This window comes from Stegastes partitus, unplaced genomic scaffold (genome assembly GCF_000690725.1).
Source record: "Stegastes partitus isolate 25-593 unplaced genomic scaffold, Stegastes_partitus-1.0.2 Scaffold134, whole genome shotgun sequence".
In the NCBI taxonomy this organism is placed as follows: domain Eukaryota; kingdom Metazoa; phylum Chordata; class Actinopteri; family Pomacentridae; genus Stegastes; species Stegastes partitus.
The window spans coordinates 272,851-297,765 of NW_007577865.1; the positions used below are offsets into that span (position 1 = coordinate 272,851).

A 24,915-nucleotide genomic window follows, 5' to 3' on the forward strand; every position below is an offset into this window, starting at 1 on the left:
GTTGTGGTATGTGGTGTTTCTCCACAGCCTTAAAATTAACCCTCCATATAATGGAATGTTCGCCCGAAACGCTATTCAGTGGCCTGAAGCTAAAGCAGAAAAAGTACGGCTTTGGTAATCTCCAACTTTATAGTGGTTTCATAAAAAAAAAATCCCCAATATTGCCATGAAGGTGCGACAGATCAGCTGAGATGAAACAGCGTTGCTCTCTTTTCGGGCCGTGTATTGTTTCCACTGGCAGCTGGATGGTAGTTATTCATGTGTGGTGGAAGAGTTTGTGTTACGAGAGCTTGTTACAAGGCTAAAATTTCCATCATCCAGTCAATTTATTTGTCAAGGGGAAACAAGCGAAGACCGACCCTCCTCCTCCTCCTCCTCCTCCTTCTCCTCTCTCCCCCCTCGTCTCCCACCAGGGCTTGCCATGCCGTGACTGAAGCTATTACATGTCTTGTTTTACAATAAAAGACATCATGACTAGGAAGGAAAACAATTTGGCAAAAACAGGTTTTCACAAATTGCAACACTTAAAACCAATTATTCAGTTGTACTTCTTAGTCATAGACAGAATATTTGTTGGGGTTTTCTTGCCACATTTGCTCGACCCAGTTCGCTCCCACTATGCTCTGTTTTGTTTTCTTTACGCAACTTACCGTAGCCTTTTATAGTCATCTCATCACCCATCAGCTATGAACGAGACGTATTTGTCATGCTTGTTAACATGCGCTGCTCTCAGGTTGTTTTCTTTTATAGATTTTATAGAATTTTGATGCAATTATTTAACTTCCTGATTAGATAAATGTTAAAATGCAGACTATGGTTACAGCATGCAGACCTTAAATAAAAAACCGATGGCCTTAATAGCTAAGTCAAAGATTGTCAATCAGTCCCTTTTTGTGAAGCTTGATAAATACAAGACTTGGAATGAAAATGACTTAATCATTTTCCCAGGTGTTGTCAAAGCAGGGGTGGATGTTTGTTGAGTTCACTACGTGTAGCGTTGCCAAATGAACTCGGGAAGACAATATGGCGTTGAATTGTCGAGGCTTAATTTGCTTTTTATCAGAAACATGTTTCCGCTGGCTAATTCAAGCCAATTGTGCAGCACTGACTGTCTGTCTGTCTAACCTCTGCAGCTGTCCAGATGTTAATGAGGCCAAGCGTCTGAAGTGTCTGATGTTTACCGCCTTTTTTTTTTATGAATAACTGTTGCGTTAGAAGCTTTTGTTCAGCTCACGCTTCCCACTCTTTTTGTGGTACACTGCCATAGCACATTATGTCACTACCTTTACTCTGCCTGCACATGTTCATTACTCATCATCAACTAAGCTGTATAATAGCCTATTTAAAATTATGTTTGTAGTAAATTTTAGTATTCCTCGCACTTCCCCTCTGAAACGCTGCACGACCTGGCCGGCCAAGGAGCGCATTTATTTAATCTTTGGGGAAATGAAGAGTAATCACAGTCTGATTTTAGTGTAATTGTTAAACAGCATATATTATCTTTACTTTTCATCAAAATCCTAAGGCATCTTTGAGCTTGTGCCATGGCAAATCACTTAAGGCTGATATTAAAAACCTGCTGCGCGATAACTTTGACTAAATGAAACAAAAGTAAGCCAAAAAAAAAAAAAGTACAGAGTTCATTCTTGAACTTCAAAATAGTTGTTTCACAAAACAAAACAGCCTGAATGTCCACTGACTTACTTTCAAGGGAACTTTCAGCCTCACTGTACATCTTGCTGACCTGCCTCCAGTAAAGAGGACAATGAGATGTGACCTAAAATTCTGGAAATGCCAGCAGATGGACCTTGAATCATTTTGTTTTTGTTAAGCCACTTACAAGCAAAATGAACTGAACATATCCTCATATATCACAAACAGCCTTTGGAATAATTGAATAGTGTTGACATGCCGTGTTAGAAATCATGTAATTCGCTTAAACTTTGACAAATGTTTCTCCTCAATATTCTCTAATGCAGAAAAATCTACCAGAACATATTTGTCCATTGAGAGCTTAAGAATGAGTCGGTTACCTAATTGAGTCAGAGGCAGCCTGAGTTGCTCTACTGTTAACTGTTCAGGAATGATGGTATGAAAATAATGATGAAAAGTTGCTATTTTCAGTCTTCAGCCACAGTTTAATTCCCCTTTACTTGTTGTTCCTGAATTTCTGAGGGTTGATTTCATAAAGAAACTAATTTTTAAATTTATAAGGAGATGCAACAAGAGAAAAAGCATAATCTTCCTGTCTGTATTTTTATTTTCTACTGGACTAGGAACAGGAGTTTGATCATTGCTTTGACAGTTCTTTGTAACGCATTATGCTGGCCCACTTAGGCACTTTGGGGATCAAACTCACTGGCCAAGTCACATATCAGGTTTCTGCTTATTAATATCAAAAATGTATTTTAATCTTGAATAATTAATTGGAGTCAAAGTTCATTTCTTAGCATAATTTACAGTCTGTTGAAAGCACAGAGAGTCAGATATGGTTGAGCTGACGTGGCAAACATTAAAAGTGGCCAACAAAAATACAGAATGCATTTGCTCAAATTTGGTTCACTGACAAACAGATTTGGATGAGAGTCTTAACAGTGGGGGATGAATTCGTACCCTGCCAGATTAAGAAACCAGGCTTTATATTCTTTCATAAATCCTCCTCTCTCATTCACTTCCCTGTCTCCCAAGGTGAGCCCAGTCAGTGCTATGTGTTTGACGGCGACGGTGTGTGCGAGGAGTTCGAGCGGAGCTCCAGCGTTCAGGACTGCGGTTACTTTACACCTTTGGGCTACACAGATCAGTGGGCATCCTCTGCCACGGCTTCTCACCAGGACCCCAACCGCTGCCCTGCCCACGCTGCCACCGGGGAGCCGTCACTTACCAAGGTATGAAGTATGAACCACAGGGCACATAAAAGACTTCCAGATGACAATAAACCCAGCGTGAAGGTTCTCGTAGAAATCCTCAACTCAGCTGGCTGTATTTCTAAACAACTTTAGTTTTCTCAACACTTTTAATCTCTGTGCTATTTTTGTCAAGGAGGACAGTTAAAGTGACTCTTATTTATATGACACTTAATTTTCTACCAACGCAAATGTTGTAAAGCAAACTCACCAAACATCAGCTGATCTTGTGTGCGTCACTACTGTAGACTTCACATTAATTTCAGGCATATATAAAGTAGAAAAAACACACAACAGGGCCTGTTAAAGTTGCCTGATTCTAATTATTTGAACTGAACGCAACTGTTAGAACAATTTCCATCTACCTTTTTAACGACAACTGGATGAAACTAACAGAAATGTCATATTTCAATCCCTGTTTTGACCATTTGCCATCTCCTTCTGCTGTGGTTTAGAGGCACAAACTGTTTATCTTGAGGTGTACAACTTCTAAAATGTGACTGACTGCGTTTTGATGAACATCTATTAACATTATCACAATGGATTTAGTGGAAAACGTTTCAAGCTCAATGAAAAAGGAGAATCTTATAACTTGGCAATTTGTTGGATTTGCAGCAAAAAGGTGGCTTTCAAAGATGCTAATCACTAATAGAGGCAAATATTAGCAGAAAAAAAATCCTGAATCACAGGTATTTGCATGACAAATTATCATTAATAACAATCTGATGATCATGACAGCCCCAGTTTAGTAAAACCCATTAAAATGGAGAAAACCAATGTAGGACCAAAGTAAAGCAGAATTTCACTTACAACTGGAGCAGCATTAACTATATGAAAACTATATCGTACCATCCTGTTTTCAGATCAGTATTTCTTTTAGCGTTTAGTTATGCAAACACTGTGTTGAACTAGGACGATTTTGGACTCAGTGAATCAAGCCTTATCTATGCTCAGGCAGGACATGTCAAAAAAAGTGTCAAAAAAAAAAAAACTCTTCACGTCACACTGACGAACACCAAAGAGCTGAATTTCAGGCCTGTAATGAACCACCGCATCATTGGTTAATGTGCATGACTAAAAACCACAGCTGAGCAGCAACTGCTGAGGTAAAACCTGAGGAAGAGGAACTTTGCGCAAAACTCTAGAGGACATCTTGGCAGAACTTTCTATGGCACCACAGCAACTTTGAACGCATCATAGCTCCCTTTTTTCTTTTTACAACTTTAGTACAAAATGCATCAATCATTCCCGGCTCTGACATCTCCCATAAAATGTCTACAATCTCCTGAGGCCTCTTAGGTCCATCAATGCTGATGAGCCAAATTATGTTACAGTTTTACAAGTGTTCTCACATCCACCTTGTTCCTCTAGACAGAAGGTCACACACAAAATAAAGATCATCAGAAAAAAAAAAAAAAAAAAGTCACAGAGTTCAGTAAGCTCTGTTGAGCAGGGCGAGAACCATGATTTAAGCCACTTTTATCAAGGGAGGATTGCTGGCGTCAGACACGCTGGTTCCTCCGTCTCAGAACTGGCAAACCTTCTGGGACATTTTTATCCTACAGAGTCTGAATGAGGCAAGGTGCAATAAACAAAACAAATCAAAGTGTCCGGAATAAAGTCAGCATGACCGGTCAAATGCTTCGCTTAACAGAGGATTTTCAGCTCCCCTCAACTCACAAAGGGGACAATTATAGTTCAGACTTTGTAAGTGAGAATCTATGAACCCTTGTTCCAACGTACTGCAAACCAGAGCATGTGACATGTCAACAGATTGTATTGTGTGGCAGCTTTCTGACAGTAAATTCTGTAAGAGCAGCACAACACGGATAAAAGGTGAGGATTCGGTCATGCATTGACAGAAAAGTAAAACCAAAACTGGCAGAAGGATAAGAAGGAAATCTCGATTATCTGAGGTGAACGAAATGTTCATTTGCTACCTCTTGACACTAATCCGCATAATTTCCACTGCCTGTTTCTGTTATCTATTCCTATTTTTAAACTTCTCTGACTCAAGTCTTACATGCACGTATTTTCCTACAAGGACAATTTTATTTGCGTTACCTTATTATTTTTACCTTTCGTGTGAAGCTCTGCAGGTACCAGCACCTGGAGGTGAGTGAGAAATCGCCCGCCGACGCCTGGTTCCCATGCACAGCCCAGTCTGACACAAATAATGCCCTGGAACAATCATTCTGGCTGAAGGTACGTATGTGTGTGCGTGCTCATATTGTGTCTGTTTTCCCCTCTACTGAATGACTGTGGGTGGCTACTCTGACTCTAACAGCTTCCAGCACTTTCCAATACTTCTTTAAATGGGGTTGAAGGGCTTCTAAAGCAGACCGCTGGCTCATAGCTCCTCACACGCACATATTTCTAACTTTCTAACAATTACATGATTCATACAATGCACTGGCGACTGTAATTGCTTATTTTCCAGGTCAGCTGTGAATTATGAGTTCTAATGATGTGTAGATGATTAGCAAATCATGACTAACGTCTTACTTACTGTTTATTTGCATTTGATGATTTCATTTTTTACCCACTCAGTAGTCACCATTACAAGTGTATTAACAGTGGAAGACCAAGTGTTATATAATTAACTCATCATTCATAATTAGATACTTAAAAGGTTCATAAGTTATTAAAATACTGGCATCTGAAGGAATAATAAGAATTTTCCAATATCAGAAAGAGATCTTAGTCATCATGGATTCATAATTTCTAATTATAGTTTATTATGGTTCCATAAAATGCAGAGCAACAGAAAAGAAACAGTAATTACCAACTGTGTTTGTTAATAATTCAAGAATGATTCACCAGCATTATGTATCATTAACTAATTGTTTATTTGTAATTACATTGCTAGACATCGTTGTGTTCAAAGAGACTGACGGAGAAAGTGATTCATCTGAAGTTAAAATGATTCGTCCTGCTTATCTTTGTAGCTGCATCGCTTTCTAGCCAACAGCGCTTCACGTAGATGTCCTGGTTTGTGTACAAAACTCTATTTGGACCTTGCTTTTCCACTCCAGACCTGTGTCTGGTTCTCATATTTTGTTTTCCTTTTTTTTCTCCTATTATTTAATCTTTCCACAGCCACAGTTCCCACAATCAACTCTGCAGGTCCAGACTAAGCGTAGGCTAGCTGTTGATTTGACGGATAGTTTCACAACCTTGCCTCTCATTCTCTGGATTATAGGGTTCTTTGCCGTCACGAGCTCGCCTCTTTCCTCCCCTTGCTCACACGTAGTCGTTTCTTTCTCTCCGTCTCATCATTTCCACTTCTTTGTTGAATGACTCATCTTTCCATCCCCTGTTTCTTTTATGGATGCCCTCTTTATCAGCCACATCTCTGCAGCCTCTCTGGAAGGCAGCCTTCTCCCGAGACTCTTTCACCGTCTGAAAGCCTTCATTATAACACCCATATATGCCAGCTCTCCCTGAAACATCTCTTTTTTTCCTTGAAGTGTTCTTTCGGTCTCTGAAAGGCCTCCCTCTTCTTAAATGTCTAGTCTCGCTCCATCTGAAGAGCGTTCCTCATCATCACATCCATGTCTACAAGCTCTGTGAAAAGCCTCTCTCATTTAGCAGCTCTGCATCTTCATTTGGAAGCATTTTCTTATTTCTACAAGACTTTTTAATACTTTCCTTAAAGTGATGCTCTTCCAAAATGTATATTTTAAACATGAAACACCCTCAGTCTGTTGGCTTGACAGGTGGCTGTGAAAACTTCCAACAAGAAGAACATAGATTAGATTTACAGCAGCTACATTGAACTTTGCTTTGAACATGGAACATTTTATATTATTTCTGTGGCATAATTTTCTACTCTCTGTTTTTATGCTCAGAATGCTCTAAACAGTTATCGTTTCACCAAAATAGAATGCAGTGCTTCTTATGCCTCATGTGTAAACCTCACATATAGAACCTTTTTCACCTGTCAGGGGTCGTTGCTGGCAGGGTTCGGCCATTTACAACGATAGTCCTACAGACAGCTGTGGCTTAGAAAACTTCTACAAAAAGAGCAGAAACCAGAGATAACTATTCATTTAATTAATTCTGGTCTAAACTGAAAACTGTAACAGAGAAAACAGATTTGGGACTTTACAAATTAGACATGAGATTTCTGATTTGTTCATATGTGAGCATGTGAGAAATCTAATGTCCCCATGCAGTGAGGAAGGTGCATGTGCTATTTTGGCTCCTAAACTAACACAGATATGTAGAACTGCAACACAGATACAACGAGATCAGAATCTAATTTGATGAATGCATTACACAGTAACTGATTATTTACACTCTTCGGGCTTCCTCCCACAAGGTCCAAAAACATGTTGAGGTTAATTGGTGATTCTAAATTGTCTGTAGGTGTGAATGTGAGTGTGCTTGGTTGTCTGTCTCTAAGTGTGGCCCTGTGATAGACTGGTGACCTGTCCAGGGTGTCCCCTGCCTTCACCCTGAGTCAGCTGGGATAGACTCCAGCCCCCTGCGACCCTAGTGAGGATTAAGTGGTGACTAGATCATGGATGGATGGATGATTATCTACTTATTGTAGACGTTCTTAAAATCACAAATAACAATATTGAGGGTTTTTTGCTTGCCTGAATCTTGACATATCCAGTCCAGCAAAGTTGCAGGTTGTGTAGCCCAATGGTCCGACCTGTTTTACACATCTGAACCCTATAGCAGTGCATGGCTAACCAATAGACTCACTATGGAAACGTGACCTTTAACAAAACCATTTTAGTTTTTTTTTAGGATCGTTAAAAGTGAGGTATGTAATTTTGCAACCGTTGGCCTCTCAGGGATAAACCCATTGAGCTTGTCATTAGTGCTTCCATTGGCTGTCACCTCTTAGTTTAGTGTACTTTTAGTGTCTATTCATAGTTTCAGATCCGTCTCATTCCTTTTTTGGAAACTTACCATTATCACCTTTGAAACAGGTGGGATTTGCCCATTCGGGAGTGGCAGCCTCTGTGATGGTGTACTTGGCTTCAGACGGGTCGTGGTCTGGGGAGCAGTGTCGAAGAACAGTCACCATCTTCCTCTCCGATACTACTGGCAAGAACCACTCGCTGGGTACGTTTCATTTGTCCTGATTTGTGTTTGTAAAGTTTGAAAGCAACAGACAGCAAAAGCAAATCAAACAGCTGACGATCTGAAACCCTTCCGTCTACTCAGGCACACATGACGTCTCGTGCCATCGGAACCCGTTGGTGGTGAACGTGACCCACGACCTCTCTCAGCCCTTCTTCCTCACGTCCTCCGTCGTCCTCCTCTTCTCCTCCCCCGCTGTGGCAGTGGCAGGGGTGGCTCTGAGGACCTCCTGCCACTTCAGCACCTTCGCCCTGACCGGGTGCGCATCAGAGGGTGGGCTCTCCCACAACTACCTACTTAGCACACACGCAACTGTTTCTTACACTGCTTGGAAAAGGGGAACGCACTAAGTTATTGCTCTGGTTTATGCAAAAAAAAACCCAAAACAAAACACGTGAATCTCAAATTAAAGATAATGAAACCAATAAAAGAAAAATGTCAAGTGGGAGTTTGACACATTGGTTGTAAAAACATATAACTAACCCTTTGAGAATATTGACTTCAAGAATGCATGTTAAATCTTTTAGGAAGTGCTCCACTTATTTAGCATTGTGCTCCTATATTGTTCTTGGGTCATGATGAAGAGTTAAAAATGATCACAGTCAATGCAATTCATGCCTTTCTTCTTATTTGTCATGCCTTACCTACAGCAAAACTAGACTGTTATTAGAGTCATTTTAGAAAAAACTACACAGTGGCACACTCCTTTTAACTTCTAACCCTCATCTCCAAAATGACAACCTCCTGCTCCATTAATCTGATCTGATTTCAATTAGCTAGAGCTGCAATAGTCATCATTTCAGGCCTCCTAGTTTCCTCCTGGTCCCTCCCTCGCTCTCATCCCCTCTGTTTATCTCTCTTTCCCTCCTTCCTCCCCTGCAATAGCTGTTTGCGGCAGCCGTGTCAGATGGACAGCTGCAGTCCTCTTCAGTTAGAGCACGCCTCGGTCAGGTAAGCATTTTGGAATGAAGCACTGACAGATGAGCGAGCTGAAACAACAAACAAAAGAACTATCTATATATCAGTGTGTCTCTGTAGGTGTACAGGAGGAGGGGAGGCCTCTCGCTGCTCCGTTCAGTGTCACCGTGGTTTCAGTATCACTGTGCTGAACGGCAAAGGGACCCAACCCCACCAGGTAAACTGGATGTTGGATTATGTGTTGCACGATTGAAATAGCACCAAATGTCCTTTAAATGTTTACTTATCCGTTAATCTATGTGGATACTAGTGACACATAGTGGGTCAGCAATTTCTGTTTAGTGATTTTCGTGACATTTTATAGCATAAATAAAATATTGATATTTGTTAAGCATTTAGTGAAATTTTTAGCTTGATATGTTGAATACTTTCCAAGATTATTTCATCTTTAAAAAATCCCTTTCAACCCACTTTCAGCATGTTTTTTTCCTTTTTTTTGCACGTTACCTACCATACCTCAGAAACTATTAAATATAAAAGCCTGATATTTTTACAGTTATTTCTCATCTTGTCACAAACTCATAATTCTGCAGTATAAATCAAATGGTCACTTAACATGGATGAGTTGAAATATATGGAAAAAATGTAAGCCTTCATGAAAAACCCCGTCTTTGAGCACAGAATAACAAAAAAATGCAGTCATCAGCTGGGGATTTTTCTGAACCACATGTAGTGACACGTCACACTACAGAACACATTGAATACTTTTTAATGTGAAATACTTGTTCACAAAAAGGAAAAACAAAAGTTATTTTTGCTTAACTTTCATACCTGATTGAGCAGGTATGACAAGCTGTACCACAAAAAACACTGATAGATAACCTGATTCAAGTAGACCAGAGATTCCAAATGGTTCTGAGTTTTCTAAATCAATGACATGATGAGAAATAACAGTAACAATGTCTTTTATCTTTAATCATTCCTGAGATATTGTTATTAGACATAGTCTCAATTTTAATGTGAAAAAATGGTGCTTAAAGTGGGTCGACTGGCATTTAGAAAAAAAATAAAAATCTTGGAAATCACTCAATTTATCAATCTAAAATTTCACAGATAACATTTTAAATATCCATCATTTGTGATTAAAAATTTTCAGGCAAATCAAAGCTGGTCTAGCAGAAGGCCTGATGATTTGAGATGGAACAACTGGAGTCTATTTTGCCTACATTCATTCACAGTCATTGTGTTAACAGAGCTGTAGGAAGGACAGCAGTTTCATGAGAAAGACACTGACAGATGTGGGGCTTTGCAGTGTTGTAGTACTACAATAATTTGTTCCATGGGGCGACCCGAGTGCCGAGCGGTTAGGCTGCATACCACACGGGCGCTAATGCCCTGAACAGTGAGACCCCGGCCTCTTTGTGACATTTCCTCTCTTTTTTTTTTCTTTTTTGTCTCTCAACATTTGTGGTTGCATCCTATTTTTCCTCCAAGAAACTCGGGTAACCAAATTACATCTCATGTGAATGATGAGGAAAAACCAAACAGCTTTTATATCTGTTGCACTCGATTTCACTTAAGACTCTGCACGTCACAGTCGAAGAAAGTGTCTTCATTATTCAAAGACAGAAGAAATGATGTTTGCGATGGTATAAACCCAGATGTGTAATAGAACAAAATCCGCCAAAGTGTTTTTTACACGAGCTGACACAAGAAATCAGCATAGGCTCCCCAGTACATTCTTAGATTGATTCCCAAGGAAATGCAAATGCAATATTTCAATTCAGTTGAAGAATTGGTTGTAGTTTACGGTTACTTTTAGAGTAGTTAACGATGAAGAAAAGATGACTGCTACTTTCAATGATCATTGGTAAGATGTATCTGAGTGTCTGTCTGCGCTTCTCAGACCATAAAGGCAGTCTACTGTTCAGAGTTTTTGAAATCCTATTTTCAAATAGGATTTCTCACATGACAAGTTTCAAAAAACAAGTTTTCAGTTTCATTCTATGAGGTGGTTTCTTTAATTTTTAACAAACAAAGTATTTAATTTCGAATCTGAGTTACACATCCTCTATTCCGCTGTCCACTGTCAGTATCTGCTGCACTTCATGCTTCACCCTGTCCTTTTCATACAGCAAAAACAAAGTAAAAACACACCTCTAACTCTTCTCTTTTTCCCTCCCGTCCGTTCTCCTTCCAGAGACAGACCGAGCTGGAGTGTTTTCATGGTTCGTGGGATCGTGTAGTTAGCTGTCAGCCTGTAGACTGTGGCCTTCCTGATCAGTCTCATGTCTACTACGCCATATTCAGTTGCCCCTGGGGAACCACTTTTGGCAAACAATGTTCCTTCACCTGTGGATCTCCAGCAATATTACAAGGTAACTCATGGATTCTGTTCTATTCTAGTGAAATTTTGTCTTAACTGTAGTCTTCGTTAAACCATAATGGATCAGTCGTCATGGCACCATCAGGCCAACCAAAGACTCCTTAAAACTTTTCTCAGTGTATCATACTCACATATTTTTCTTTTATCTTTCTTTTATTAAAATAGCCGTTCATGCCCTAAAATTGCTCGGACGTCACTTTACACTGCAGTTACAGCTCACCAGCTCACCTACATCTTCGTGAAAACACAGTAACACGACTGTATACTACACAATGTTGTAATACTGCATTGATGCAGCCAAACATGTTCGAGCTGGAAACCATCCATCCATGGACACCCTGGACAGGTCACCAATCTATCACAGAGCTACGCTTAGAGACAGACAACCAAGCACACTCACATTCACACCTAGGGACAATTTAGAATCACCAATTAACCTCAACATGTTTTTGGACTGTGTGGGAGGAAGCCGGAGAACCCGGAGAGAACCCACACTGCACGGGGAGAACATGGAGACTCCACGCAGAAAGATCTCACCGAGGGATCTTCTAGCTGCGAGGCAATTGTGCTAAACAACAAGCCACCTTGCAACCCAGCTGGAAACCTATTCAGACAATAAATAATGATGCAACAAGCTCCACTCCACATTGCAGGACATCAGAATCCGCGTTTATGAGTCTGTCATCGCTATACTGCAGTTTCAAGGCAAAAATGTTCAGTCATGACGTTGACTGCTTACTTCACACACGTCTTCTGGCATACAAAAAAAAACACCATATGGACACGTTAACAAGGTTTAAAAACTTGATTTTCACCAGATGGGGTCTTTAAAATTTCTCCCTAAATGTGCCTTCTTGCTTCAAAATTATGACACTAACGATTTGGCTGTAAAACACAAACGACGCTAAATGCAAACCATCAGGATTTGCAGCTTAATTCCTTCACATTAAACCTTGACTTTAAACAGTTACGGGAAATCAAATAAGGAGTCACCGTCTCAGACATGTTATTGATTACTGTTTCCAATGAGAAGAAAAGTATTAGTTACAATTAAACTCCATCCATCCATCCATCCATTATCTATACACCGCTTAATCCTCATTAGGGTCACGGGGGGCTGGAGTCTATCCCAGCTGACTTAGAATGAAGGCAGGGGACACCCTGGACAGGTCACCAGTCTATCACAGGGCTACACTTACAGACAACCAAGCACACTCACATTCACACCTATGGAGCTGTGTGGGAGGAAGCCAGAGAACCCGGAGAGAACCCACGCTGTACGGGGAGAACATGCAAACTCCACAAATTAAGATCCCGGGTGTCCTCACTTGGATAAGAATCGGCGACCTTCTTGCTGCGAGCAACAGTGCTAACCGCTGATCCACCTTGCAGCCCTACAATTAAACTGGCTCAGCCATTTTTTAAATACATTATTTGATGAAAAATGGGAAATTCTTGTAAGTGTTCACTGTCACTGAATGAGAGTTTTGTATTTAGAGGGAAGTTTTCAAGAATCTATAGAAGCTCACAAATGATTCTGGCTTTACTTTTGGACTTCTTCATTTTTAATCCAACAATGGGACCAGAAAACATCTCTGGAAGCTTCAAATTTGGTGTGCCAAGGTAATCTGTTCTCAATTGCAATGGCAAGATGAAACAAGCTTCATGTTTCATTGACTTTGTGGATAAAATACACTTTTGTATGGATGCCTTCTCAAGTTAAAGCAGAGTCTACAAACTAAAGCAAGATGCTTCTATCAGCAGCAGCCTATAAAATGAAAATTAACATTACACAATGATTTTAAACAACTACAGCAGGACTCCTGTTATAGTTAGTGACAAATACAGCTAATCCACAATGTTGAATTAAAATCACGTTACCACATCTTAACTCCACAACGCTTCCTTCTCTGTTATTGAAATCAGGATGACCTCTAATCAAAACATCTACATGACATTTTCTTGTCCCTTTTACATACACAGACAGCTACTCAGATGTCCACAGTGTTTTTAAACAGTATCATAACCATGAAGAACAAATACTGCCCGTGGCACCCGTAATTAAGAGTACCACCACCACCACTCATACACAGAAACACTCACACGACAATTCATAGCCACACACAAAACTGAAAAAAAAACATGACCCCTCTTTAGTAATTCAAGTTCCGCAGTACAATAAGGAGCTTCTCGCATGATTGAACGGGCCGAGCGTGATATCCACACACTTGCGTTCGCGGTCGGAAAGCCACAGCGAAATGTCGTAGTAGAGTCAGCATGTATTCCTGATCCAAATACAGATTGCGCAGAAATAATTCTATTTGTGGCTTTTGGTTCAGTGAAATATGTTTGAAGGCCATCATGCGTCACTCAGCAGTAAAAAAAAAGCACATTCTGCAGTTCACAAAAACACACGTTCTTTACACATCCGTACAGCTGTGATGGATTTCGATAATCACAACACCAGCACAACGTTTAAATAGCTTATAAAAAAACAAATCTGTGATGCCATGTTAAAGATTCGTTGCATTTTATAGGCCCAATAAAAATTGTGAAAGGTTTAGGGTCTTATGATTCTCCATATAGAACAACAGTCATGCTTCATGTGGGGCCATACAGGCATGAAAATATTAGCTTTGGGCAACGCTGAAGCCGGATTCTCCTGCATAACTTTACAAGACAGAGCCATGAAACAAAACCAGAACATTCGGTGGGATAGAAATAAATCCACGAGTTTGACCTACTTGTGCTTCTTCTATGAACTTTTTTGTGTGTTTAATGTAAAGTACAGATCATACTATATACCTGCATTGTCCTGTGCCAAGGTATGGTGTTATGACTAGCGGCTTAGAGGCTAAAGATAGATAATAGTTGTAAAGTTAAGTTAGATATTTCATTTTGAACTGACTTTACTGAGGTTATGACTCCTTGTGCTGTTGGCGTTTCATAGATAAACAGTTCAGGTGTTATAAATAAAACAACAAAAACTCACCTGAACATCCTGCAGTTACCACGTGTGTTTACAATTCTGATTTCTCGTGATCAACAATCTGTGGAGCAACCGTTTTGATAAAATAAACAATATGAATACATGAATGATACATAGCTTTAGAGAGAAAACAGTTTTTTTGCATTCCGAAAAGCTCCAAAACTATAAGAATTGAACATTTAAAAACATTATTGATTTATTAAATGAGGATTTCATTCGCTGAAGCATAATACAATATTGTGTTTACCAAATGGACATAAATAACAACTAAATGCATGGATATCTGTCACATAAAGTCACAAAGACTCATTGCCTTCACAGTTAGTGGACCGATCATGCTTACTGTTGTCTGTAGTTGCCCTCCAAGGCCTATTCTGAGCCCAAGACAACCCCTGGAAAGTACTTTTATCCGCGCTGCACAATCGTCTTAGAGCTCTTTTGTTCTCCTTCACTTCAACTGTACTTCAAAAATTCTCTTGAAACGCTCTTGAACTAAAATCCTCCTCCCTCTCTCTCCTCTGTCCTCCTCAGGTGACAGTGACAGGCTGGTGTGTTTGGAGGACGGGCTGTGGTCTTTCCCAGAGGCCTACTGCAAGATCGAGTGTCCAGAGGTTCCAAACATATCCGATGCCAAGCTGCTGACAGCGGACTGTCTGGCTTCAGGGCACGACGTCGGCTCTGTGTGTCGGTACAAATGCAACCCAGGCTTCTATGTATTAGGGAGCCTCAAAAAGAAGACGCCGAAGTGAGTATGGTTGGAGTGTTGGCGTGTAGTAGACAGACAATACTGCTGTTGATTAAGGGGCACCTTAACTTATCCATAATGGTACCAATGCTGTATCTCTCATTTCTTTGCAATATGTTATGTGTTCTGATTGACACCTTAAGTTATCAATGAGAAAATCAGTTATTTTAGGCATTTAATGTTATTTTTTTTCGTACAAGTAGGTTGTGCAATGCCTTTAAATCCCAGTCTGCAGAGACAGCAGACCAAAGTAAATGCAGTGTTTAATTACGCATGCCTCCCTGCGTAATGGAGGAAATTCCTTCTTTTCCTTTATTTTACAAGATTCCCATTACGCACTGCTTAATAAAATTAGGATCTTTGATTTAGGTATTTTATGCGGCAGTATAACAACGGATCACATGAATCCCCAAAGGGCAACATTTTAAATATCGATGGATACAGTTTTAAGAGGTATTTTTCGGCCCATCATCTGCATAACTATATTCAGTTTCGGAACAAACTCACAGTAGGGTCCAATAAAATATGTACCGCCGCTAACTTGGCCTCGTCATTACTTGCCAGTTGTATTCACTGAGCAAATGCTCATTACTGAACACAGTTCCCATGTTTGTAATGAGATGGAGGTTTCCTAATAGGAGACACAGCCTCTGGGGTGAGTTTATATAGTCAGCTCTCTCGCTTCACACATTTCAGTCTGTATTGTTAGCAGTCAAGTTGTTGAGTTCATGTAAACCAGACTGTTTATCGTAACGCTTAATTTTCCTGCCTTGAATTGAATTGTGGTACAGTTTAACAAATACCTAACAAGCTGACCTTTACCATCACATAAAGCCAGTTAAAATCGACATTTTATAGATTTACATTACTTTAAACAAATAGTTTTTCACCCTATTGGATGGAAATTTAAAGATCCATTTGCAGCTGGGTGTCTTTATGAGTTACACTTTCTCAAACATATGTGTAAACATTTTAATAACCCCTGATGCTTTATTAGTCCAACATGTGAAAGTGAACAGCAGCTGCTATTAAAGAGCTTTAAACAGGCTCTTTTACTCTTACCTTTGACACATGTACCCACATAAATATATATTATAACACATACTGTTGCATTTACACACTACGTGCACCACACAGGAGATCTTTTTTACGGTAGAATGGGCAGTCCTCTGCGCTCAGTGTGTTTTTTGTTATTGAAACTGTAAAAGTAAAGTGAAGTTAACAACAGGGACGGTGAGCAGGGGTATGGAGTGTGTGTCTAGAGTTTGTTGTAACGCATCACAACATTTTTTTTAATGAATAAATGCCCATTTTAGTTTTATGTATTGAACAAAAGACACAACTCAATACTAATTGTGTAGTTTGTGGGGCTGCAAGGTGGCTCGGTGGTTAGCACCGTTGCCTCGCTGTAAGAAGTTCGCTGGTTTGGATCTCAGTGAGGACACCGGGATATTTCTGCATGGAGTTTGCATGTTCTTCCCATACAGCGTGGGTTCTCTCCGGGTTCTCCAGCTTCCTCCCACAGTCCAAAAACATGTTGAGGTTAATTAGTGATTCTAAATTGTCCGTAGGTGTGAATGTGAGTGTGCTTGGTTGTCTGTCTCTAAGTGTAGCCCTGTGATAGACTGGTGACCTGTCCAAGTGTCCCCGGGGATAGACTCCAGCCTCCCACGACCCTAGTGAGGATTAAGCGGTGAATAGATAATAGAATGCTTTTTTTATAGAATAGAATGCTTTTATTGTCATCATACACAAGGTATAATGGATGAATGGACATTTAGTTTGGACACTCTCTAGTACAAATTTACAAAAAAAACTCATCAAATGTAATTTAAACTTTTGAAAAACCTCATGTGACTTAAAAATATTTGCATTTACTCTTGTTGTCTTTAGGAAGTATTTCAGGTTGGAGTGCCTGGAGGGAGGGCAGTGGGAGGAAACTGGCTGTGAGCCGATCTCCTGCCCAGCACTACCGGACGTATTCCAGGGGATGTACACCTGCACCAACGGCTTGTACTACAACACCCTGTGCACCCTGCAGTGCCCAGACACAACAGAAAATGTGAGATTTCAACAGACACTCCATTACTTTCCCAGGCCAACGATGTTTTAGTCATACAGTAACAGTATCAGCACAGCTATGTGACCATCAAGTCAAGTTTAAATCAGTTGGTGAGGGAGATTCACTGAAGTCCGATATTGGATTTTGTTATTCTTGGTCACGGATGGTGCCGTTAAAAAAGAAACTAATCAAATATTGTTTGACATCGGGCATTAAGGTTTGCACAATAGTGGTCAGTAACAATAGCATTTCAAGGGCTCACTTTTGGTATAATCCAGAAGTATTCATGCAGGGTAAATGAAGCGAGAGGACGCTTCAACAACGCCTGTCACTGTAAATGTATAAAAATGTGGACAACATCACGGTCAAACCAGTTCTACAGTATAATCATTCTTACAAAGTCCCTGGAGAACATTGCTCTGAATGTCTGGGCGCCATCGTTTTTATTGAAGCCACATTTAGCATGTGTGTGTTAAAAATTACGAGACAGAAGCATTTCAAGTGTTTTTGATATGCCATTTGTATCCATTAAGTTAGAAATGTATTCGTTTCATGATTGACTTGTTTTGGTGTCGAGAGCTTCAAGTTCATCCGTGTACTTGCAATTTTTCAACAAAGTAGAACGTACACTTTTCTTTCTTTTAAGCTGTGGGAACATAGTGCAGAAAAAGTTTAGACGTCACGTCGGGAATTTTATTATCTGTGCTTGCTTCCAGAGTGAAATTCGCTGCACTAAGGACGGTGAATGGACAGCACAGTTCACCATGTGCTCCAAGCTGCAGGGATCTTGCTCTACTCCTCCAGACCTAAACTCTGTGGAGTACAGCTGTGACCAGGGGATGGATGTAGGTGAGTGTAGCCTCCCTCTGGGGATGCAAGTGTAAACCATCAAATAAATAGTCCTCATTATATCGTAATTCTTCTGTCAAGCAAAACGTAAGCCGCAGACAGTTGCCTGGTGGTTTTTGGCTTATTGGGTTACACGTGATTTGACTAAACAGACCAAACAATCACGGCAGTAGAGCATCTTTTTTTTTTTATCAAGACTTATTCTTTTTCCTTTATTCTCATATTTAAACCTACTTTTTTTTTTTACTGGCAAACTTTGACTACCTACACCAAGGAGGCAGGGCTTCTGTCTGCAAGAATATGCAAAAACTATCAGGCAGAATTTCATGAAACTTAGTGGAGAGTTGGAGCATAAGCAAAGGCAGAACATGTTTAATTTTGGTGCAGTTGCAGACCGTTTTCTTTAAAATTGCAAAATAAGACATTGACCTTGGTGGTGGATGTGCGTCCTAATCGGTGACTGTTGTAATCGACTAAAAGAAGCAAAATGCTGAAGACATTGCATTGCAGCATCATTTGTCACATGTCACAACTGAATCTTTAAAATCTAGATGGATTTATTGCTCTCCAGGTGTCAAATAGTCTTATTTACGCAGCCAATACCAGCGCAGTTAACAATTTGAAGAGTATACATTAAATATAGTAGATTTGTGGGATGAATTCACAAAATGATGGTGTAAACAAACAGATGTGACCAATTACACCACAGTGTTATTTCCCCTAACACTCCACTGACTTTCTACGTGTGCATTTTGATGCAGATCCAAATCCGGATAGAAATACAAGAATCTTTTCTTTTGTTAAAAAAAAAAATCAAGTTTGAAAATGATGCAGTTTTCGCTGAGATTGGATTCTATAGTAGGTTGGCAACGTCAATTCGAGATGACGTGCTCGCTAGTAGACAAAAGCAGTTTTTTAAACTGATACGTCCGTTTATTGAGTTACTGTTAAAATACACTTACGCATTGCTGTAGAAATGTTTGTTATAAAATGCCAGAAGCAGCTTTGTAGGAACTTGAGCCTACAGAAAGACAGCAAACGCACATACAAACAAACACACACACACTAGAACCCCTCACGCAGTGATAGTTGCCAAGCGTCTGAACCACAGATGACTGACGACGGCGAGGTCTGAAGTTTTGTGGTCTGTTTTCCTCTCACTGTTTGTACATGAATAAATTCAACAGATGCTAATTAGAGTTAAGTGTTATTTGATTTGTGTTTTTTTTTTTTTTTTTTCTTCCCTCTTCCTCGCAGGTGCTCTGTGCTTCCCAACATGCATTGTGACTCTGGACATGGATCTGCGTGACCCAGTGGTTCTGCCCAACGGCACCACAGCGGACTCTTTGAAGCACTGGATGCTGCCCACTAAAGTCGAGGTGAGAGGCCTCAAGAGACGAACCAAAGTACTTGAGTTTGATATTTTCTCCCGGGATTCTTTTTGAGTTCAGTCGAGGTCGCTTCAGTTCTTTTTCTCAAACAACTCACAACCAATAGTTTTCTCTACAAGGTGCATAATTAAGATAATCTCTGTATATATATACTTAGATTTAACCGTAATGTATTCTGTAAACTCTTCAGTCAATGCTATAAGCAGAACTAAACACTAACAACACATTACCACTCTACAAAAAGTAAAAAAAAAAGAACACTATGGGGAATGTTTTCTATTACAGCTACACAAGTAGCGTTGCCACACATACACCAACATGAACAGGAGACACATGCTTTAGCAGCGGATGCTCTCGTCTTCTCTTTCGCAGTCTGACATTTCGCCGATGACTGATGGTTCGAAGACAGTTTTGTCCTTTTATAACATGCTGTCAGTCCCTAAAAATTAGTATGAAAACTGCTCCAGCCTGCATTAAAGTTTTATACTGATGTCTTATATACCTTATGTTGCTGTTCATGATTGTCCACACCGTACCATAGGTTTCTAGATCCACGTACTTCTTTCTTTTTGCACTAAATAGTTATTCATAACATCGGGAGCCTTGAGAGAAATTTAACGGGATTTAAAAAAAATGAATGGTCAAATTTGAAATTGTAGGAGCACCCTGGCAGCGGATTGGTTACACGGCAAATGACTGAAGCGTCCCTAATTCGATTACAACAAAAGATCTGTCTGTGAAGATGCTGTCCACAAAAGAGCTGATTTGCATGCAGTGACTGTACAAAAAGGCGGATAAAGTGACATGACCCATGTGTTTCTTGATGAGTGGTTTTGAAGCTCAGAGTGGTGGCTCCGGCCGTTGCCATCTTGGAAGCGCTAATGCAAAAATTAGCAAAGAGGATAAAAGTAAGTGGAAGCATTCCATGCAAGTGTCTCTGGGCCGCTGACTGAACAGGGAAATGAGCTCTACGGGCTGTAAACATGTTTATTTCTGCTGTAAAGTTAGCATGGAGGTCACTTTTGAGACTACCTCAAGTGACCATTTCATGTTCTACAGTTTTCTTCCCGGTTGGCTTCATTTTCCAACCCTCGAGGTTGCCACTTGGTTGCATGTCATACCCCTCACTTTCACCCCATATTTCCTTTCTGCTTCTTCACTTCAATTATCCAATGGAGGCAAAATGTACAAAAAAAAATCTTAAAAAACAAACTCAAGCTGCAGATGCCAAGATTTTATGACGTGGAATGCCTCAAAACTCCAAAACACAGGGTCCTTCCCATCATGCAACCCCAAAAATGTCTTTCACCTCCTTGTTCCTGGCAAATGCAGACATCTTTCCATTTTCATAATGCATGTTTTGGTTTTCTGTTTGCTGTGAACATGCCTAGGATGAGATTAGATGTGATCTCGCTTGAGTAATTTTTTGTCAGACTTAGCAGACTTTTATACTGTAATTGTTTTCACAGGTTTGGCAGAAGTAGATGCGACTAAGTTGACTTTCACCTATAAAAAGCAGTTTAGTATCCCCGTAAATACCAACTTACACAATGTTGAAAGACTACTCTTTTACAAAGTCTCTGTGCCATTGCTGTCTCCAATGACATGTAACAACTGAAGAAACATCAGATACTTTACTATTTTTACCTGTGACTTTGGTTTTTAGGCACAACCTGAGTGTTAATGTTGTATTAATACTGGGCATCTTAACATTTACAACAATAGGTTTAACTGAATCCATCCATCCATCCATTATCTATACACCGCTTAATCCTCACTAGGGTTGTGGGGGGCTGGAGTCTATCCCAGCTGACTCAGGGTGAAGGCAGGGGACACCTGGACAGGTCACCAGTCTATCACAGGGCTACACTTAGAGACAGACAACCAAGCACACTCACATTCACACCTACGAACAATTTGGTTTAACTGAATCAATCTTGAAAAATCCTTATTTGTCAAGCAACAGTTTCGCTGACTAATACACACATCATATAGGTGTATGTAGAGGAGGAATACTGTACAACACATATTGCGAAACTGGCTACACCTGTTTCGAAGATGTTTCATGTTGCGCGATGGGGGCTGGATATGGTAAAAAAAAAATTTAACATTTGAATGGTTTAAAGAACCACAACACAGCAAGGGATGGGGTGATTTTCCTACCATTTGGAAACTCTTGGCAGGTATTATAAAACAGTTGTTGTTTTGCTCACTTGCAGTGACGAGTCCAGGGCGCTGTGAAAGCCAATCCATTGACAAACAGCGCTGAGATTTTTTACACAAAAACACCCTTCAGAATGAATAATGCATCCAAACATCTGGTGCCTGGAACAACAGCATGGAGTAGACGGAGCTACTGGTCCAGACTGACACACCTTTACTGATAAACACAGATCTATGTTCATTCACAGCTTAAGACCTAAAGTGTGGGACAGTCGACACAAAAAGAAATATAGGGTTTTTACTGTCATGGATGCAACAAAAGTCACACCTCGCTTGATTTTCATTTAAAGTTGAGTTTTATAATGAGCAAATGCAACATAAAAAAGGACTACCCAGGGGGTCTGAGTCAGTGAAGCCTCTTCTCAAAACACACTTTTATAGGAGAACCATTCCTGATTTTATTAGAGTTTTAATTTGAACGATTTTTTTTTGTTCTTTCAATAATATTCTTCACCCTTTCTTATGCTGTGCGGCTTTTTATACACAATGTTCTGTTCTTATGTCTTTATATTTGGATGGTATGACTTGTGAACCATTTTGGAACTTGGGTTTTGAAAAGTGCCCTGTAGATTAAGCTGATGTATGTTATTATTATTCAGTTTATGGAGCGACAGTTCCCGTAGTTAGAGGTCTTTGTGGGATGTAGAGGAAGCCATGGAGTCACTAACTGATCTGAGGATGTACTTCAACATTAACCGGTTAGAGAGCCGACCTGTCACGGAGGAGGCTGTACTTAGACTTTAGGATTTCTGTTAGCTTTTCTTGATGATACTCTATATGTGAGATACAGATTCTCAGCTGAGGGAGCACATTAAATCTGCAAACCTGTTGGGCTGTAATGCCACTGACCAAAGCCATGCAGTTACAGTTGCAAACCAATATGCTTTCATTTGATGCAGAAAGCGCATGATGATGTTTGACTTGTTTTGGTACTGCAGCTCGTACAACACAGATGACAAAATATTCAATCACTCACATTATTTTTTACTTTGATTTGGTCAAAACTAAAGTGATTACCACGTATCCTTTGTCATGGGACAGTGTCAGACCTAAATGGGATTATCAGGGAACACAGATAATTACAATTGTCTCTCTCTATAATGTCTATTGTCTCTAATTGGGGTTTTACGATTAGTCGAGCCATTCTTACTTTACTCGATGATTCAAAGATGCACCTCGCAGATTGAAAACCTCTCCTTTAGAGCTAGTCGGGTGTGATAGATGGAGGGAGATGATGACTTCTGACTGTTAGTTTTTTTCCCTTAAAGCTGATTTGTGGGATTTTTACATATAAATGAACATCCACTACATTTTGCCAAACGGGTTCACACAATGATGATTAAGTCTACCAGAGGCAGGCAATACTATCTGTATTTTCTGGTCATTTTAGATCGGTGTTTGTGGGGACATTAGGACACTGTTAGCAGTGCTTTTCACCTAAACCATCAATGATTGGTTTGCCACAAGAAAAGAAGAGCAATCACAGTGACAGAGGAGGCTACAGCCACCAGGATTATAGTAGAGTCCACTGAGAAACACCACAGAAGTTTGTAATGCTTCAGATTAATACACTTTCAGAAGAGGGACAATGGGGAGGCCAAAGTGACATGAAGTACATCATTACAGTAGCTACCACACAAGGCATCACCATAGATTGATGAGTCCTGCTTATCATTGTTTTTTAATACTAAAGAAGAATGAACACTTCCAAATTTAAAAGGAGGAAAATATTATTAACAAATTATGATTAATTCAAATTAGAATTATAATTGTATTATGATTTTAAAGAGTCTTTAACAAATGTAGTGTAAAATCAGTCAATGAGCTGAGATGTTTTCAACCTATTTCTAATACAGCATCAAGGATTCTGGACTCAGGTTTCGTTATTTACTGCCAACATTTTATTCACAGTCTACAGAAACTCTGTGAGCATTTTTGTTTATAACATCTTTGAATTTCTGTAATAATTTTAAAACTCAATATTAAAATAAAAACATTTTCTGAAATTGTTATAGTTTTCTGTGACTTTAGTAAGTAAAGAAGACACTAAAATAATTTAGTTTTTAGCAGAAATGATTTCAAGTCTCCCTTGAGTAACTGAGAATCCCTAAAAATTAATCCCTCGGTCAAACTGCAGCTGAGATTTTTGTGGAATTTATCATATTATGTGCAAATGTGTTTCATATCAAATATTTGATTGAATCATTGGCAAGACAGTATCTTTTAGACTTTTTCCAGAAAAACATTTTTATTCCCAGCTGCACCAGCCAATCACACAACAAAATCCACATCATGTGTATGCGAGTGCGTGTTCGTTATCATTCAAGTGTTTTTGCGTTACTGGAAACCTCAGGCAGATAGCGAGAGTAAAGGTTCCAGTTGACGTCAAGCCTTTTAGGAATTACACACATCTCTCACACACACAGTGTATACAAGTCACCGTGAAAAAAAAAAAAAAAACCTGTAGGAATGCCAGATCTTGGGTCTGAGTAACAGTGCTGTTGTTTTGCTTTAAAGGTGGGTCATGTTACTCAATATCATATCTGAGGAATCGCTTCTACGTTAATGCTGTTGCAAACACTGCTCCACTTTCGCCTGACTTTTGGGTGGTCAGTCAGCCAGCCAGTCAGTTAATCCGCCCTTTACAAGGTCAAATAGTTGGACTGAGGTCTGGTTACTTACGCCATATCTCTGACACTGCCTTGTGATTTCAAGGCATTGTGTTATCTCAAATACTTCAGAATCAGGCCTCCATCTCTGGGTCAGGCTACACAGGAAATCACAGGGGAGGATCCACTTTCTCTGTCCATATTTGTTAGTCAATCAGCTGTCTACTAGCCACCTTGTAAATTCCCGGGGTCAAATAAATGACAGGAGACCACAGCCTCGCCCAAATTTCACTACAAAATTCTGCGATTTGCATCTGTTTAAGTTATAAAACTGTTATTTTTTCTTCCATCATAAAGTTGTCTTGCATAACAAAAACACATCAAAAAGGCAATGAACTGTAATGTACTGCACATGTCCACAAAAACAAGAGGAGGTCTACGGCTTCAGAAAGCATGAATGATGTAGTTTTATTCATTTTTAACAGTTCACGACAAGAGACGGAGGCCAAATCGATGGATTACCGGCAAAAATGTTTCTGTAATCTGACTACAGTGTTGGAAATGTAACTCCATTTTTTTTTAATCATTGAAATACCAATTTGTCACCTTAAACTGTAAAAAGTAACAAGTGTGTTTGGCTTAAAATAATTTGTAACCTGCTTTATAATAATTACTTGGAACAACAAACAGTAAGCTGACAAAACAGTCCCATCAACTTTATATTTTAAGTTTAATTAACA

At 39.7% G+C, this 24,915-nt stretch overlaps 1 protein-coding gene across 1 annotated transcript in view; it reads left to right on the top strand.

Moving 5' to 3' along the window:
• The window catches only part of pappa2 (pappalysin 2), an 83,483-nt gene that overhangs the window by 40,476 nt on the left and 18,092 nt on the right, over positions 1-24,915 (top strand). The window contains exons 14-24 of the mRNA XM_008278849.1: positions 2,689-2,885; positions 4,995-5,108; positions 7,850-7,985; positions 8,088-8,262; positions 8,889-8,954; positions 9,042-9,138; positions 11,122-11,299; positions 14,828-15,041; positions 16,935-17,103; positions 17,820-17,952; positions 19,210-19,331. Coding sequence (XP_008277071.1) covers positions 2,689-2,885; positions 4,995-5,108; positions 7,850-7,985; positions 8,088-8,262; positions 8,889-8,954; positions 9,042-9,138; positions 11,122-11,299; positions 14,828-15,041; positions 16,935-17,103; positions 17,820-17,952; positions 19,210-19,331 — 1,601 coding nt within the window. The remainder of the gene's footprint in view (positions 1-2,688; positions 2,886-4,994; positions 5,109-7,849; positions 7,986-8,087; positions 8,263-8,888; positions 8,955-9,041; positions 9,139-11,121; positions 11,300-14,827; positions 15,042-16,934; positions 17,104-17,819; positions 17,953-19,209; positions 19,332-24,915) is intronic.